This window comes from Cololabis saira, chromosome 3 (genome assembly GCF_033807715.1).
Source record: "Cololabis saira isolate AMF1-May2022 chromosome 3, fColSai1.1, whole genome shotgun sequence".
Lineage (NCBI taxonomy): Eukaryota > Metazoa > Chordata > Actinopteri > Beloniformes > Belonidae > Cololabis > Cololabis saira.
The window spans coordinates 46,656,582-46,675,596 of NC_084589.1; the positions used below are offsets into that span (position 1 = coordinate 46,656,582).

Here is a 19,015-nt window from a genome sequence, read left to right on the forward strand (position 1 = left end):
TAGACAAATTGCTATGTGGTAAACTATGTATCTTACTGAATTCTGTTGTTGATGTGATCATGAATCGTACATAGAACGGGGCGGGACTTTAATAAGCGTCAGCTTCTCCCGTACCCTTTTCGTCATGTGCTGAGTATGCAATGTATAATGTTCTGGAGATGAAATGTGTCTATATAAACATGCCGAAATAAACGAAATAATAAATAATTGATTGATTTGGTTTCAGAACCGGACAGCTCCTCCAAAGAGCTTCTGAAAGAGAGAAACTAAAGAACGGTGTTAAGAAGTCATCTGGGAAACACCCGTATCTTAGGGTACCTTCTTAGTTGAAACCTTCTTTGAACCTCTCTTAAATCCTTAAGAGAGGTTGGATCTGGGAAACCCGGCCATTTTCATTAAACCTTCTCCAGAGACCAACAGAGCAGATCATCTTTTTTTAACCCACATCAACTCCATGGTTCCTGACACAGTGGATTCCTATCAGTTTTCCTACCGTGCCAACAGATCAGTGGATGAAGCGATGGCTTCGGCTTCACTTCACCTTCCAACACCTGGACAGGATGAACACCTATGCAGGGCTTCTGTCCCTGGATGTGTCATTTGATGAAGCCAAGACCAGTGAAATAACAAACTGGATCAAAATGACGTGATTGAGGAAGTTGAGGATAAAGGACAAAAGTGCATCTCCACTTTTCAACTTCATTTGATGACATTTCTCTTTCTCTCCACTGAGCTAAATGCTGGTTGTACTGATCACGCTGTACCAATAATCTGCATCACTGACAACTTTCCTCTTGTTGATGCACTAAAGTCTTTTTTTATTTGTGTTTTTATTATTATTACGATAGATTGTTCACTCTTGGGTTTATGTTGAGCTTTTATAACTCACCACCAGGGGGCACTGCTGCTCTTTCTACATATGGAGAGTGTAATATTCCAGAATTATAAACAATAAAATGATTCATCCATCTAAAATGAAAACTTAATTACATTTTTCATGATTATTTCTGACTAAATATGAGTTGAGTTGAGTTGTGGCAGGTTGGAATTATATAAAGCAAGAAATTTAATGCGTAATTAGGGGCGTGGCCTTTTGATTGGCATTAATTTGTCTAACCTGTAAATAAATACTTTTTCTAAGATCTTAGAAAATGTTGGGAGTAAAGAATCAGGCCTGTAATTAGTGAATTGGTGACTGTCTCCAGTTCTGTACAGTGGGAGGACTTTTGCAGTTTTCATTTTTTTTGTAAATGTCCCAGTTCTGAGCGACTGATTACAGCTGTATGTCAGTTAACAATCCATCAATAACCTTTTTGACTATTGTCATATCACCACAGTCAGTTGACACCTTGTTTTTACATTTACTTACAATATCTATGATTTCTCTCTCCTCCACAGCTGTGAGAAACATTGAATCTGGATTTCTACTTATTAATGTTTCCTTCCATCCATCAGCTGATCCAGGATCACACATTTTTCTGCTTTGGACCAACACTCACAAAATACCTGTTAAAATGATTAACCACCTCATTCATATCATTAATGACTTCATCGTTATTGGTTAAATATTGTGGATAATTAGTCTGTCTTGAACTTTTCCTAATGGCATCGTTCAATATATTCCAAATACCTTTAACATTATTTTTAGTCCTTATTCATGAAGGAATTCATGTCCCTCTCCATGAAGGCAAGTGGTCTCGGCCCTGAAACAGCAAAGTCCTCCCTCTATTATCATATTATTATTTGTATTATTATTGTAATTATTATTACAAAAGTGCATCTCCACTCGTTGAGTTTGCACTTTGAAAGAGATGGAAAATGGACTGGTACCAAAAGCCAGGCTTGTTGCACAACGTTTTGAGGAAGTGCAAGTTTCTGCTACAGAAGGAATCTCCAACCTGTGCTTCAGTCTCTGAGGCTCCTTGTGGCAGGAAGTTATCAAAAACAATGGACACTGCATTTTTGGAGACTTCCAAAGTTTTTTTTGCAAGAATTTACCAAAACTAAACGTTAGGTTTGACTATTAAAATCAAGCTTCCCTCTCAGGATTTCTGGCTAGTTAAGAAATTATGGCTATTATGTCTCAGTGTTTCAGCCTCTCCACCATAACGTAAGTGTCGTGAAGGTGTTTTTAGGATGCACTTTATGATGTTGTCCATGTTAATATTTTGTTTCTAGGGCAGGTATGATTGGCTGTTTCTAACGTCAAATGCTGAATTAGTTGATGAGATTTGCACTTGATACTGTGGTTTCATTAAACTGCATTTAATTTTTTTTTATAATAATAATAACAATGACTTGGATTTATATAGCGCCCTTTAAGGCACCCAGAGCGCTTTACAGAAATCATTATTCATTCATACACATTCTCACCGGTGGTGGTAGCTACGTTTGTAGCCACAGCTGCCCTGCAGACTGATATAAAAGGGTTAAATCCAAAGTGTGTCCTCTTCCTGTAATCTGATCCCGATGATCCTCCCTCTTCTTCCTGCTCTCCAACCTGCAGATCTGCAGCTTCAACACGGATCTCAACATCAGCTTTATAATAAATCATGTATCAGACGAGTTGTAAATCTAGTACAACTTGATTTTATACATGTGATTCAATAATATTGTTAATTTCATATTATGTAAATTATATGAAAAACATACATAAATATCTTGTAACTTTAGCTTATATACTTACAATAACACAGCATGGATCATTTGAATTGCATTGTTTTTACTTAGTTTGTCCCATGAATTATCACGATAATCTGATGTACGCGCATCTCAGATTTAAAATGCTTAAACCTTTTTACAGTTTTCAGCGAACTATAATATCACAATATATCGTAAAATTTGGATACCGCAATATCGTATTGTATCGTGACTCAAGTATCGTGATGTGTATCCCACATCACACTCATTTCCTCATTCATTTGCAAAATAAATGTTCTTGTTTTCTAAATCAATAAAAAACATTTTAAAAAGGGAAATAAAAGCAAACCGTATCTGACTGCACTGACTTCTGAAATATTCAAGGTTTTTTTTTTTAATGCTGCAGACATCAAAGTTTATAAAATGGTGACAGGTGGTTGGCTGTTCTGATTCTGACGTGTTGATGGTTGCGTTTTTCTTTTGTCCTCGTTTCTCTGAAGTTTCTTCATGTTTTCAGAGGAACGTTGTAAAAACTGAACACATAAATATATCAAACTTGGACTAACCTCAGATCGGAGTAGATGGAGAGAGTTTAACAACAGATTAACTTTACAAAGATGGTAGTGAAGAAGAAACAGACAGGAAGAAGGACGTGTGAGAGGCTTTGTAGATGAACGAAATAAACTGTCACGTTTAAAGAAACTTCAGCACATACTAACAGCTCTTTATTTGCACCGTGGAGACGACAAGTTACCAACAGCAACAAATAATACGATTTTAAGAAGGAACAGGGATTCAAACAAACTCAATGCAGAACTTTAAAAAAAGTACACAACCACATCGTTCCCTCTGCGTCAAGTTGACGGAGAAACATAAATCCGGGTTGAACCTGCAACCCTTGTGGGGAGGGGATTAGTCTCATCAGCCACAGGAGGTGGTGGTTGGACTTCTGCGGGTTCTTCTTCTGTGGGCCAGACAGGAGTGGACAGCTGCCCCCGGAGGACGACAACATGAGCTTCATTTGTCACGAGTCACCAGACTTCTCCTCCGGGTGATTTTTCATGTGACTCAGCAAATCAATTCTGCGGCCAAAACCTTTGTTGCACGTCTTGCACAAATATAGCTTCTCGCCCGTGTGGGTCCTCGAGTGAAACACCAAGCTGTAATGTTGCTTGTAACTCTTTCCACATGTTTTGCAGATGTAGGGCTTCTCGCCCGTGTGCGTGGTTATGTGGCGTTTAAGATCCGATAAATTAGTGAAGGTTTTGCTGCAGGTGCTGCACACGTGCGGCCTTTCGCCGGTGTGGGTCCTCGAGTGAACCACCAGGTTGCAACGTTGCTTGTAACTGTTTCCACATGTTTTGCAGATGTAGGGCTTCTCGCCCGTGTGCGTGGTTATGTGGCTTTTAAGATTTGATGATCTAGTAAAGGTTTTTCCGCAGATGTTGCACAGGTACGGCCTTTCGCCGGTGTGGATCCTCGAGTGAACCACCAGGTGGCAACGTTCTGTGTAACTTTTACCACATGTTTTGCACATGTAGGGCTTCTCGCCCGTGTGCGTGGTTATGTGGCTTTTAAGAGCTGATAACTGAGTAAAGGTTTTTCCGCAGGTGTTGCACAGGTACGGCTTCTCGCCCGTGTGGATCCTCGAGTGAACCAGCAGGTGGGAACGTAGCCTGTAACTTTTTCCACATGTTTTGCAGATGTAGGGCTTCTCGCCGGTGTGCGTGGTTATGTGGCGTTTAAGATCCGATGAAATAGTAAAGGTTTTGCTGCAGGTGCTGCACACGTGCGGCCTTTCGCCGGTGTGGGTCCTTGAGTGAACCACCAGGTGGCAACGTTGCTTGTAACTCTTTCCACATGTTTTGCAGATGTAGGGCTTCTCGTCCATGTGGGTCTTCGAGTGAATCACCAGATGGGAATGTAGCCTGTAACTTTTTCCACATGTTTTGCAGATGTAGGGCTTCTCGCCCGTGTGCGTGGTTATATGCCGTTTAAGATATGATAAATAAGTAAAGGTTTTGTCGCAGGTGTTGCACAGGTACAGCCTTTCGCCAGTGTGGATCTTCATGTGATCCATTAAATTACTACTATTACTGAACTCTTTCCTGCAAGTGCTGCAAGAAAATACCTTCTTCCCCGTGTGGGTCCTGGTCAGCTTTGATTTATAGTTGCTGTCTGACGGGACAGCAGCATCTTCGTGGTCACCGTGTCGTCTCATTGGCTCCGGATCTGCAGTTTTACTGGAGTCTGAGCGTAAACTTTCAGTCCCTTCCTCATCTTTGTTTTGAGCTTCAGGAGAAGTGTGCAACAGCAGCTGGCCACAGTTTGGTCCTGGTTCCCCATTTTCAACTTTCACATCAGCAACATTGACCAATGAGACATCCACCTCTACGTCCTCGTGCTTCATCTCCTGACCGCTGGAGTCTTCCTCCAGTTCTGTAGTCTGTGGATGCCCTGGTTCCTCCTGGTCCGGGCTGCAGCTCCTCTCCAGGTTATCCAGGTGCTGGTCACTGGAAACCCCGTCCTCCTCCACCTTACAAACATTTTCTTGTGGGAGTTCTGGAATTACAAAAAGACAGGATTTTAACAAGTCAAAAGTGTTTCCCACTGTTGATTGTTTGGTTGTATTTGTGAGGTTTAAAGTTTGTCCTGAACCTTCTGTCTTCCCCTTCAGCTATGTAGTATATTTGAAAACAAGTGCATTACTCTGTGTGACCATTAAGTGGCACTGTGACTGTAGGAAATCTAGCAGAAAATTGGAGAGTCTGGATCCAGAGATCTGAACTGTTTCTTGTCGCCAGCAGAATCGACGAAAAGTCTAATTCAGTGAAAAGAGCCACGTTCCTACATGTGGCCGGGGACGAAGCAATTAAAGGTATATAAAACTTTTGACTTTGATGAAGACGTAGATGACTATGATACATTGAAAGAACATTTCTGCCAACATTGTGAGCCAAGGAAAAATGTGCCGTATTTGAGGCACCTGTTCTTTATTCAAGTGCAAGGAATATCAGAGACTGTTGATGCATATGTGACTGATTTAAAAAAGAAAGTGAAAGACTTCGAGTTTGAGCACCTCACAACACTTATTGATGTAAATGTTCGCACATCCAAGTGGAGAACAAGGTGGATTGAGGAAAACCTACAGTATGACCCTCGCAGAACTGGTCAGTGCCAATAAGGCAGAATGAAACATCTTTATGTAATCTGAATTAGATGACATATATGACACACACTGCAATCAATCTCACTCTAATAAAGTAAGGTAGCTGTCTTCAATTTGATAAAGACACCATAGTTCAACTGAAACAATAGTAGGTACAGTAGCCTATGCTGTACCAGGATAATTTTCCATAGGTGTTAATAGAGTGGTTAATCGTACCACAGAACACAGAACACAGCACATACACCTACTACCTTTCACCAGACAGTGCTAATTCATTTAATATCTCACCTCTGCATTTATAGCCAAGCCACTTGAGGGAGGACACAGGTCCCACACACTGGAGACACTTGTCCAAGGTGGAGACAGTTGCACACACCAGGCTATGTTTCTGACACTGTTGGAATGTTTTTATTGTAACATTTATTGTTACCAGACAGTTTGAGCAGCAAGACATTTCAGAATCATAAGTATTTATCTTAAAAGTATTTAAAAAAAAAAACAACACATTTCCATCAAATGTCTACATTACATTCAACTTACCCTCTCACTGTTGACAACTGTCTCCATTTCAGTTGGACTGCAGAACTGATTCTCCGTGTCCATCTAAGATAGAGAACAAGAGCAGATGTGTTCAAAATTAACACCGTGGTCTGCCTGTGTTCATTTGTTCATTAAGTGACAGGTCAAAAAAAGTGTGCAAATACAGCTTTAGAAGGTCTGTCAAAAATGTCTTGCACAGACTCCAGACTAACTCGTCCACTGGTGTGACCGACTGAGAAAGTTGGTTGCACCAGCACATGATTTGGTTGCACCTTTTTTATGGAATATTGTATCAGTCAGAAAGGAGTGCTTGAAAACAGGGTTTTGTATCTGTAACCATAGTTTTGTAAAGCTGTGCATTTATGTACAAACATAAATGCACAGCAACTCGCTCTGGCTCAACCTGTCAACTAGAAGTTTCACATTCTCGTGATCGAGACACGCACAGGTGTTGTGGTCATGTGCCTTTGGCTCTGTAATGTAAAATGGCTGCAGTCGTAAAAACTGTCTGTATGACAGCGACAGTGTCCCATCCCCCTCTGAATTGTACTCTGCATGGAGTTCTTTCATAGATTTCATGAGTATGCGTCTCTGAACCTTCTTCTTCTTGTGTGTGACTGTGTCTTTCTTCCCTGAGAGAAGGCGACTATTTTCATCTCTACTGAGAAATGCAATGACCTGTGTTTTCCTCACTGAAAATATTTTCTTTAGCCCTCGTGGCCTGTATTTTTCACTTAGATTGTGTTTTAATTTATTTGACCTTTGCATGCCCTTTCTTAATTTGTCGCTTTTTTGTTCTGACTGTTTTAGTTTCATTTCCAGTTGGAGAATTTTCTTCTTTAGTTTTTCTTTTTCTTTTTGCAGCCGCTTGCAACGTTTTGATACCTTTTTCACTTTTTCTGGAGTGGAGGAAGAAAGTGGTTGCTCCAGTGTTTGAGATTGAGCCTCAAGGGATTGCTCTACTTCTGGAATCAAAGACTCAGATGGTTGCTCCAGCTCTGGAGGTGCAGGTTCATGTTGTACTTGTACAAGTTGTTCAGGGGGCTGCTCAAAAGAGTTTCCTTCAATGGATTCCGGAGTTAAGTTCATCACCACATTCACTTGTTTGATTTTTTCACGGCGCCGCCTCTGATTTAATCTCCATTTTTCCCTCTTTTTTTCAGCATCTGATTGCGTCATTATATAGATTGGTGGATGATCAGGATTGCCATCCTTCCCCCTCTTTCTTCTCTGATAGCTAAAAAACAAGCATTTAATAGTTATGACTGGCACAGAAAAGGATTCACATCCATTCAATGTTATTAGTAGTCTATTAATAGTAGGCTATAAAATTATAAAAAGTTTAAAAGTTAAATCAACTCCCTCTTCCATTCTCTCTTAAACATTTTTTGTTACTATTTCATTGCTAATGTCAATAATAATCACTTTACTAGGATTTGGTCTATGGCAACACTTTATGTTGCATTAAGTTGCATTATTACACAATTATTGCACGATAGTTAACGTTGTAATTAATGTAAAATGGTACCGGTAAATTTCTATCCAATGCAAGTACACAAATGCAATCTATAATTCATCATTAACCTAACCCAAAGCATTGTGTGTGTGTGTGTGTGTGTGTGTGTGTGTGTGTGTGTGTGTGTGTGTGTGTGTGTGTGTGTGTGTGTGTGTGTGTGTGTGTGTGTGTAATATTATATTAACTGATATAATCCATCAGTCATACCTTAACTGCAGTGCAATAAAATATTAACTACAGTGTAATAGTGCAACTTAATTTTAAGTGTTATCCACCCAGCTTTATATCCCAGTAATGTATATCCTATTCTGTTGCTGACACCATAAAACCATGAAAACAATACCTTGCTCTTCTTCTGGCTAGTCTTTCCTCCCTAGCAACTGGATCTGCATTGATCTTTTGTCTGTGCCGTGCAGCCCTCTCCTTATTAGACAATGGCATCTACAGTATAAAGATAATGTCTTGAAATACCTTAAAATGCCATAAAAATAGTTTAAAACAATACTATTCAGTATCAATACAACAATAAAATATGAATTGCATGATAATATGTTGTGAAAACATGGGATAATAAAGCTACTGTCATTCAGCATAACGGGTGACATTGTGGTATAACATTCTTTGTGATGTCACACACTGTCACATGATTACCATCATGTGATATGCCTTAAAATGCCTTTTTACCATTGTTATACTGAATGACATTGATGAAAGGCAAAAGTCCTGACAAAAATTATTCAAGTTTTTAAATACTTTTTAGATACAGTATGATGGCCATTATTCTATATATTGTTGCAAACACTAACACAATTATGCCATGAGTGTTCATTTATATTTTTAGGATGAATTTCTACATTTTAAAAACACTTTTGTCATTAGAATTTAAACCCGGACAGTTACACTGAAGGACATTTTGAGACTTTAGAGCTCAATAACTTCCTTAATTTAATAGTTAGCAACACAAATATTTATGGGTCAAAAGAAGGATAAGAGTTGAGTGATTTAATATTATACAAATATATATATATATATATATATATATATATATATATATATATATATATATATATATATATATATATATATATATATATATTTATTTATCTTTTTATATTAAATGAATGGCCCTCGGAAACCAAATGTACACGTCTCGTCTTTGACCCATTACATACATACATATATATATATATATATATATATATTCCATATTATTCTGGTATTGCTTTACTATGGAGATAACGGAGCATATTTTAATAGTGTTGCACTTGGTCAGTGATTTGGCTGTTTTGTTCATCCAATGTGACGTTACTGCAGGGCTCTACAGAGCGAGAATTTCACTTGCCCCTAAAAATGGAAATGTGCCAACTGGAAGAAATAATTTACGAGCACAGTGTACGAGTTAAGATTACAACCTACAGTAATCTTTTTTGCACCCCGCTGCTATTCATTCAGAAAATAGTATTTCATAGTCAGATAATGTACAATGTTTATTAAAAGTATCAATATATACCTGTTCCAAATCTTCAATTGTGGAGGAAGACTTTGTAACACCAGAATCTTCTGGAGGCATTTCCTCAGTAGAAACCTGCAAAATGGAAAAATATAGATATTTTCATAAATGTCTTGATGGCAGGTTGTTCTCTGTGTAACATTATGCAAAAGGTTTCATGGCTGTGTTTCTGACTGTTTTGAGGGAAAGAAATCCACTCAAAATGTTTCTTAATTAGTCAACAAGGTAAATTATTACAGTCTTTGAAACCTAGAATCTTCCCAAAATAATGTTTGTGTGCGTGGTTATGTGCCATTTAAGAGCTGATGATTCAGTAAAGGTTTTGTCGCAGGTGTTGCACAGGTACGGCCTTTCACCAGTGTGGATCTTCATGTGATCCATTAAATTACTACTTTTACTTAACTCTTTCCTGCAAGTGCTGCAAGAAAATACCTTCTTCCCCGTGTGGGTCCTGGTCAGCTTTGATTTACAGTTGCTGTCTGACGGGACAGCAGCATCTTCGTGGTCACCGTGTCGTCTCATTGGCTCCGGATCTGCAGTTTTACTGGAGTCTGAGCGTAAACTTTCAGTTCCTTCCTCATCTTTGTTTTGAGCTTCAGGAGAAGTGTGCAACAGCAGCTGGACACAGTTTGGTCCTGGTTCACCATTTTCAATTTTCACAACAGCGACATTGACCAATGAGACATCCACCTCTACGTCCTCGTGCTTCATCTCCTGACCGCTGGAGTCTTCCTCCAGTTCTGTAGTCTGTGGATGCCCTGGTTCCTCCTGGTCCGGGCTGCAGCTCCTCTCCAGGTTATCCAGGTGCTGGTCACTGGAAACCCCGTCCTCCTCCACCTTACAAACATTTTCTGGTGGGGGGTCTGGAATTACAAAAAGGGACAAAAAGACAGGATTTTAACAAGTCAAAAGTGCTTCCCAGTGTTGATTGTTTGGTTGTATTTGTGAGGTTTAAACTTTGTCCTGAACCTTCGGTCTTCCCCTTCATCTATGTAGTATATTTGAAAACAAGTGCATTACTCTGTGTGACCACTAGGCGGCCATATTTTCACCAAATCTCTAGAAACTGGAATAATACCCAATGACCTCAAAATCACCAAAGTAGTCCCTGTTTACAAATCTGGAGACCATAGTGTATTTAGAAACTACCGGCCCATTTCTGTTCTCACATGTTTCTGGAGAAATTGGTCTATAACAGAATGATGAAACATTTGCAGGACTGTAATATACTGTATAAACACCAATATGGATTTAGGAAAAATCATTATACAGAAATGGCTATACTTCAATTGGTTGATAAAATTCACACTGCAATCAATAATAATGAATACACTTTGGAAAACTTTCTTGATTTATCCAAAGCTTTTGAACTATTTTGATATTATTCTTCCAAAATTATTACACTATGGATTTGCTGCTTGAGCTGGGGAGTTTCCCATTTAGTTGGTTTGCTTCATCACCACGGCTTTTAACTGGAAACAAAGGGAACTTGTAGGAGTCATACTCATGTGTTCATTCATTCAACTTTCCAGGGTTACGTACCGACTCTGTGGAGTCTGATTTCAGGTTTCCAGGCGAGGTCCAACAGTCTGCGCTGACGGTCGAGCTCTTCTTCATACTCCAAGATGCTTTTTTCAAACACTGACAATATTTCTACAGCAGCTGCTGTTAGTCGCTGACCGATAAACTCTCTCAGATGATTCACCTTAGACATTGTTGAAGAGGAAAAAGAAAGGAAACAACAGAACCGTCCCCTCCTTCTTCTTCTCTAGGTTTAATGGCGGATCACAACCAACGTTATTAGGTTCTACCGCCACCTGCTGTACCGGAGTGTGTAACATCAGGATCATTATTACACCAGGTTACAGTCTAACTTAAAGGGGGAAAAAAGGAAATACCTAAATAAAATAAGATAACCACATTTAAATCGTATTATCTATCCCTGCATCTTTAAGAAAGACAAGGATTTCCTTATAACAATCCCTCATCACCTCACTCCTCCCTAATAACCTACTAAACTCCATTCCCGTCCCAGCTCGTACATCCTGTCTCTTTCAATTTATATGATAAGCTTCTGATTGTTAATATCAATAAATAAAAGAAAAATATTTTTTAATTCATGTGTTCTTTATTATTTGTCATAAAACATTTATGTTGTTAAGAAACTTTTATTGCAATGGGCTTCAAAATAATACACATGGTAAGTCTTTGACACATTAAAACATTTAAATATCAAACTGATCAAATTATCAAACTGATTTTGGTGTGAAATATATAGATATACAAGACACATTTAAAGCTGCAGTTTCCAACATTTAACCACTAGAGGGAATAAAGATCCCAAACTAACCCCCAAACTCAGAATGACGGTTCATTCATGCATGAATCACCCACAGGTTTTCTGCAGGGGTTTGAAGCCTCTTTTTCCTCGTATTGTGGCAGGTTGGAATTTTATAAAGCAAGAAGTTTAATGAGTAAATAATAATAATAACCTTTATTTAACCAGGTAAGACTCATTGAGATTAAAAATCTCTTTTCCAAGAGGGACCTGGCCAAGAGGGCAGCATAAATTACGACAGAAAACACAACAAAAATCAACAAACAGCAATCACACACTGTAGTGAGGAACACAAATTACATACAACATAAACGGGTCCATATAATTTGAAAACTTTTTGGCACCATTTGAATTAAAAACAAGCACATTGCCCGAGAGAACTAGTTTCTCAATCCTTTAAAATTGATCGAAATTCCCCCAGAGTGATCAGTTGAGGTAATCTCAGATCGTTCTGTATGTCATTCCATGACCGGGGGGCAGCGTAACTGAAGGTTTTTTTCCCAAGTTCAGTGTTGGCTCTAGGAACGAACATGCGCAGAACGTCCTGTGAGCGTAAACTGTAAGGATTACAGACTCTACACATGTAAGAACATAAATAAGAGGGAACTAGCCCAAGAAGAGATTTATAAATGAACGCTAACCATCGAGAAAGTCTGCGGGCAGATAGAGATAGAGTAATTAGGGGCGTGGCCTTTTGATTGGCATTAATTAGTCCAACCTCTAAATAAATACTTTTTCTACGATCTTAGAAAATGTTGGGAGTAAAGAATCAGGCCTGTAATTAGTGAATTGGTGTCTGTCTCCAGTTCTGTACAGTGGGATGACTTTTGCAGTTTTCATTTATTTTTTGGAAATGTCCCAGTTCTGAGCGACTGATTACAGCTGTATGTCAGTTAACAATCCATCAAACACCTTTTTGACTATTGTCATATCACCACAGTCAGTTGACACCTTGTTTTTACATTTACTTACAATATCTATGATTTCTCTCTCCTCCACAGCTGTGAGAAACATTGAATCTGGATTTCTACTTATTAATGTTTCCTTCCATCCATCAGCTGATCCAGGATCACACATTTTTCTGCCAGCTTTGGTCCAACACTCACAAAATACCTGTTAAAATGATTAACCACCTCATTCATATCATTAATGACTTCATCGTTATTGGTTAAATATTGTGGATAATTAGTTTGTCTTGAACTTTTCCTAATGGTATCATTCAATATATTCCAAATACCTTTAACATTATTTTTAGTCCTTATTCATGAAGGAATTCATGTCCCTCTCCATGAAGGCAAGTGGTCTCGGCTCTGAAACAGCAAAGTCCTCCCTCCATTATCATATTATTATTATTACTATTATTATTATTGTAATTATTATTACAAAAGTGCATCTCCACTCGTTCAGTTTGCACTTTGAAAGAGATTGAAATGGACTGGTACCAAAAGCCAGGCTTGTTGCACAAGGTTTTGAGGAACTGCAAGTTTCTGCTACAGAAGGAATCTCCAACCTGTGCTTCAGTCTCTGAGGCTCCTTGTGGCAGGAAGTTATCAAAAACAATGGACACTGCATTTGATGGACATAAAATCTGCTTCTTTCATGGACTAGAAATGTGGAGAGACATTTTCATTAAACCTTCTCCAGAGACCAACAGAGCAGATCATCTTTTTTTAACCCACATCAACTCCATGGTTCCTGACACAGTGGATTCCTATCAGTTTTCCTACCGTGCCAACAGATCAGTGGATGAAGCGATGGCTTCGGCTTCACTTCACCTTCCAACACCTGGACAGGATAAACACCTATGCACAGCTTCTGTCCCTGGATGTGTCATTTGATGAAGCCAAGACCAGTGAAATAACAAACTGGATCAAAATGACGTGATTGAGGAAGTTGAGGATAAAGGACAAAAGTGCATCTCCACTTTTCAACTTCATTTGATGACATTTCTCTTTCAACATTGTTTTCTGAGCTAAATGCTGGTTGTACTGATCACGCTGTACCAATAATCTGCGTCATTGACAACTTTCCTCTTGCACTAAAGTCTTTTTTTATTTGTGTTTTTATTATTATTATTATTATAGATTTTTCACGCTTGAGTTTATGTTGAGCTTTTATAACTCACCACCAGGGGGCACTGCTGCTCTTTCTAAATAATAACATTCCAGAATTATAAACAATAAAAAAATGCATCCATGTAAAATGAAAATTTAATTACATTTTTCATGGTTATTTCTTACTAAATATGAGTTGAGGTAAAAATAAATTTACTTTTAAACGGATGTCTGACATAAAAGTGTTAAATCCAAAGTCTGTCCTCTTCCTGGAATCTGATCCCGATGATCCTCCCTCTTCTTCCTGTTCTCCAACCTGCAGATCTGCAGCTTCAACACGGATCTCAACATCAGCTTTAGAATAAATCATGTGTCAGAAGAGTTGTAAATCTAATACAACTTGATTTTATACATGTGATTTAATAATATTGTTAATTTTATATTATTTAAATAATATGAAAAACGTACATAAATATGTTGTAACTTTAGCTTGTATAGTTTCAATAACGCAGCATGGATCATTTGAATTACATTGTTTTGATTTAGTTTGTCTCATGAATTATCACGATAATCTGATGTACGCGCAGCTCAGACTTTATAAAGCGTAAAGCCGTTTACAGTTTTCAGCAAACTATGTATAACGTTGCAATATATCGCAAAATTTGGATACCGCAATGTCGTATTGTATCGTGACTCGAGTATCGTGATGTGTATCCCACATCACACTCATTTCCTCATTCATTTGCAAACTAAATGTTCTTGTTTTCTAAATCAATAAAAACATTTTAAAGGGGAAATAAAAGCAAACCGTATCTGACTGCACTGACTTCTGAAATCTTCAAGGTTTTTTGTTTAATGCTGCAGACATTAAAGTTTAGAAAATGGTGACAGATGGTTGGCTGTTCTGTGTCTGACGTGTTGATGGTTGCATTTCTTCTTTTGTCCTCGTTTCTCTGAAGTTTCTTCATGTTTTTCAGAGGAACGTTGTAAAAACTGAACACGTAAATATATCACACTTGGACTAACCTCAGAACGGAGTAGATGGAGAGAGTTTAACAACATGGAGCTGCAGATTAACTTTACAAAGAGAACGTGAGTGAAGAAGAAAGACGGGAAAAAGGGCGTGTGAGAGGTTTTGTAGATGAACGAAATAAACTGTCACGTTTAAAGAAACTTCAGCACATACTAACAGCTCTTTATTTGCACCGTGGAGACGGCAAGTTACCAACAGCAACAAATAATAAGATTTTAAGAAGGAACGGATTCAAACAAACTCAATGCAGAACTTTAAGAAAAAAAGTACACAACCACATCGTTCCCTCTGCGTCAAGTTGACGGAGAAACATAAATCAGTGTTGAACCTGCAACCCTTGTGGGGAGGGGATTAGGCTCATCAGCCACAGGAGGTGGTGGTTGGACTTCTGCGGGTTCTTCTTCTGTGGGTCAGACAGGAGTGGACAGCTGCCCCCGGAGGACGACAACATGAGCTTCATTTGTCACGAGTCACCAGACTTCTCCTCCGGGTGATTTTTCATGTGACTCAGCAAATAAATTCTGCGGCTAAAACCTTTGTTGCACGTCTTGCACAAAAATCGCTTCTCGCCCATGTGTGTGGTTATGTGGCAGTTAAGATCCGGTAAATTAGTAAAGGTTTTTCCGCAGGTGTTGCACAGGTACGGCCTTTCGCCCATGTGGATCCTCGAGTGAATCACCAGGGTGGAACGTAGCCTGTAACTTTTTCCACATGTTTTGCAGTTGTAGGGCTTCTCGCCCATGTGCGTGGTAATGTGCCGTTTAAGAGTTGATGATTCAGTAAAGGTTTTGTTGCAGGTGTTGCACAGGTACGGCCTTTCGCCCGTGTGGATCCTCGAGTGAACCACCAGGTGGGAATGTTGCCTGTAACTCTTTCCACATGTTTTGCAGATGTAGGGCTTCTCGCCCGTGTGGGTCCTCGAGTGAACCACCAGGCTGGAACGTTCTGTGTAACTTTTTCCACATGTTTTGCAAGTGTAGGGCTTCTCGCCCATGTGCATGGTTATGTGCCGTTTAAGATTTGATAATGTAGTAAAGGTTTTGCCGCAGGTGTTGCAAAGGTACGGCCTTTCGCCAGTGTGGGTCCTCGAGTGAATCACCAGGCTGGAATTTTGCCTGTAACTTTTTCCACACGTTTTGCAGACGTAGAGCTTCTCGCCCATATGGATCATTTTATGCTTCTTGAATGTTGATGATTTTGTAAACGATTTTCCGCAGGGGTTCCACAGGTACGGCCTTTCGCTAGTGTGGATCTTCATGTGATCCATTAAAATACTACTTTTACTGAACTCTTTCCTGCAAGTGCTGCAAGAAAATACCTTCTTCCCCGTGTGGGTCATGGTCATCTTTGATTTACAGTTGCTATCTGATTGGACAGCAGCATATTCGTGGTCACCATGTCGTCTCATTGGCTCCGGATCTGCAGTTTTACTGGAGTCTGAGCGTAAACTTTCAGTCCCTTCCTCATCTTTGTTTTGAGCTTCAGGAGAAGTGTGCAACAGCAGCTGGCCACAGTTTGGTCCTGGTTCACCATTTTCAACTTTCTCATGAGCGACACTGACCAATGAGATATCCACCTCTACGTCCTTGTGTTTCATCTCCTGACCGCTGGAGTCTTCCTCCAGTTCTGTAGTCTGTGGATGCCCTGGTTCCTCCTGGTCCGGGCTGCAGCTCCTCTCCAGGTTATCCAGGTGCTGGTCACTGAAAACCCCGTCCTCCTCCACCTTACAAACATTTTCTTGTGGGAGTTCTGGAATTACAAAATGGGACAAAATTATTGGATTTTAACAAATCAAAAGTGCTTCCCAGTGTTGATTGTTTGGTTGTATTTGTGAGGTTTAAAGTTTGTCCTGAACCTTCGGTCTTCCCCTTCATCTATGTAGTATATTTGAAAACAAGTGCATTACTCTGTGTGACCATTAGGCGGCACTGTGACTGTACTCTTGTGTTACTGCGTTGGTATCGAGACAGTTGAAGAATAAAGTTGTTGTTCTAGGAAAGGCTTCTTCTGCGTCATATACAGTGGGGAGAACAAGTATTTGATACACTGCCGATTTTGCAGGTTTTCGCACTTGCAAAGCATGTAGAAGTCTGTAATTTTTATCATAGGTACTCTTCAACTGTGAGTGATGGAATCTAAAAAAAAAATCCAGAAAATCACATTGTATGATTTTTAAGTAATTAATTTGCATTTTATTGCAGGACATAAGTATTTGATCACCTGTCAATGAGTAAGACTTCCGGCTCTCACAGACCTGTCAGTTCTTCTTTAAGAAGCCCTCCTGTTCTCCACTCATTACCTGTATTAACTCACCTGTTTGAACTCGTTACCTGTATAAAAGACACCTGTCCACACACTCAATCAAACAAACTCCAACCTCTCCACAATGGCCAAGACCAGAGAGCTGTGTAAGGACATCAGGGATAAAATTGTAGACCTGCACAAGGCTGGGATGGGCTACAGGACAATAGGCAAGCAGCTTGGTGAGAAGGCAACAACTGTTGGCGCAATTATTAGAAAATGGAAGAAGTTCAAGATGACGGTCAATCTCCCTCGGTCTGGGGCTCCATGCAAAATCTCACCTCGTGGGGCATCAATGATCATGAGGAAGGTGAGGGATCAGCCCAGAACTACACGGCAGGACCTGGTCAATGACCTGAAGAGAGCTGGGACCACAGTGTCAAAGAAAACCATTAGTAACACACTACGCCGTCATGGATTAAAATCCTGCAGCGCACGCAAGGTCCCCCTGCTCAAGCCAGTGCATGTCAAGGCCCTTCTTTGCCAAAGACCATCTGGATGATCCAGAGGAGGAATGGGAGAAGGTCATGTGGTCTGATGAGACTGAAATAGAGCTTTTTGCCTAAACTCCATTCGTCGTGTTTGGAGGAAGAAGAAGGATGAGTACAACCCCAAGAACACCATCCCAACCGTGAAGCATGGAGGTGGAAACATCATTCTTTGGGGATGCTTTTCTGCAAAGGGGACAGGACGACTGCACCGTATTGAGGGGAGGATGGATGGGGCCATGTATCGCGAGATCTTGGCCAACAACCTCCTTCCCTCAGTAAGAGCATTGAAGATGGGTCGTAGCTGGGTCTTCCAGCATGACAACGACCCGAAACACACAGCCAGGGCAACTAAGGAGTGGCTCCGTAAGAAGCATTTCAAGGTCCTGGAGTGGCCTAGCCAGTCTCCAGACCTGAACCCAATAGAAAATCTTTGGAGGGAGCTGAAAGTCTGTATTGCCCAGCGACAGCCCCGAAACCTGAAGGATCTGGAGAAGATCTGTATGGAGGAGTGGGCCAAAATCCCTGCTGCAGTGTGTGCAAACCTGGTCAAGAACTACAGGAAACGTCTGATCTCTGTAATTGCAAACAAAGGTTTCTGTACCAAATATTAAGTTCTGTTTTTCTGATGTATCAAATACTTATGTCCTGCAATAAAATGTAAATTAATTACTTAAAAATCATATATTGTGATTTTCTGCATTTTTTTTTAATGGCGCTTTTGCATTATTATCACCTTAGCTCGGTTCTACCCGTTTTGCGCTTTCGCACTAGGGCTGAGACGAGTAGAGCCGCTCCAAGTCGATACTTATTTCTGTAACCATTTCAGTGAGGTTCTGAAAGCGGGCTGAGCAGGGACTATTTCTGACGTCACCACCTTCTCGCCACCGATTGGTCGGGGGCGGGGACGTCACCACCCTCTGCGCCTCTGATTGGTCGGGGGGCGGGGCCGTCAAACGTTTGAATCAGGAAGCGGGAGTCAGCGCGAGGGGACTCGCGGCGATTTTATTATAAAGCGCAAAACGTCTGTTTGGTGATCCAACTCTGAGGTGCAGATGTTCATAAACTTGGTGGCTGTCGAGAAAAAATTAAAAAAGCGATGTTTGTTGGGGGGGTTTTTTTTTCTCAGCCGCTCCAGCTAATTTCTCATCAGCGCCGACATGAACAAAGCGGTTGCGCAATCGAGTACGTCGCAGCAGCTTCACCCAAACCTGCCCGCTTCTCCCCTGGCTGTGGAAACACACACGTGTGGAGCCGTGTAAAGCCGCGCCGAGCCGTGCCGGGGTGAGCCGATACTAGTGGAAAAGTGCCATTAGATTCTGTCACTCACAGTTGAAGAGTACCTATGATAAAAATTACAGACTTCTACATGCTTTTCAAGTCGGAAAACCTGCAAAATCGGCAGTGTATCAAATACTTGTTCTCC

The 19,015-nt window shown here is 40.2% G+C and overlaps 2 protein-coding genes across 2 annotated transcripts; both read right to left on the minus strand.

Moving 5' to 3' along the window:
• Positions 1-3,388: 3,388 nt before the first annotated feature.
• On the minus strand, positions 3,389-8,430 carry LOC133440697 (zinc finger protein ZFP2-like). The gene is made up of 5 exons (XM_061718014.1): positions 8,209-8,430; positions 7,235-7,586; positions 6,350-6,412; positions 6,098-6,203; positions 3,389-5,202 (listed from the first exon to the last, which is right to left on the minus strand). The coding sequence occupies exons 1-5, from the start codon at positions 8,304-8,306 to the stop codon at positions 3,665-3,667; spliced, it is 2,157 nt and encodes a 718-aa protein (XP_061573998.1). The 5' UTR covers positions 8,307-8,430; the 3' UTR covers positions 3,389-3,664.
• A 6,720-nt stretch (positions 8,431-15,150) lies between these two features.
• On the minus strand, positions 15,151-16,145 carry LOC133440698 (gastrula zinc finger protein XlCGF49.1-like). Its single transcript, XM_061718016.1, has 2 exons — positions 15,700-16,145; positions 15,151-15,615 (listed from the first exon to the last, which is right to left on the minus strand). Exons 1-2 carry the CDS (start codon positions 16,143-16,145, stop codon positions 15,264-15,266), a joined length of 798 nt encoding a protein of 265 aa, XP_061574000.1. The 3' UTR covers positions 15,151-15,263.
• Positions 16,146-19,015: the final 2,870 nt, after the last annotated feature.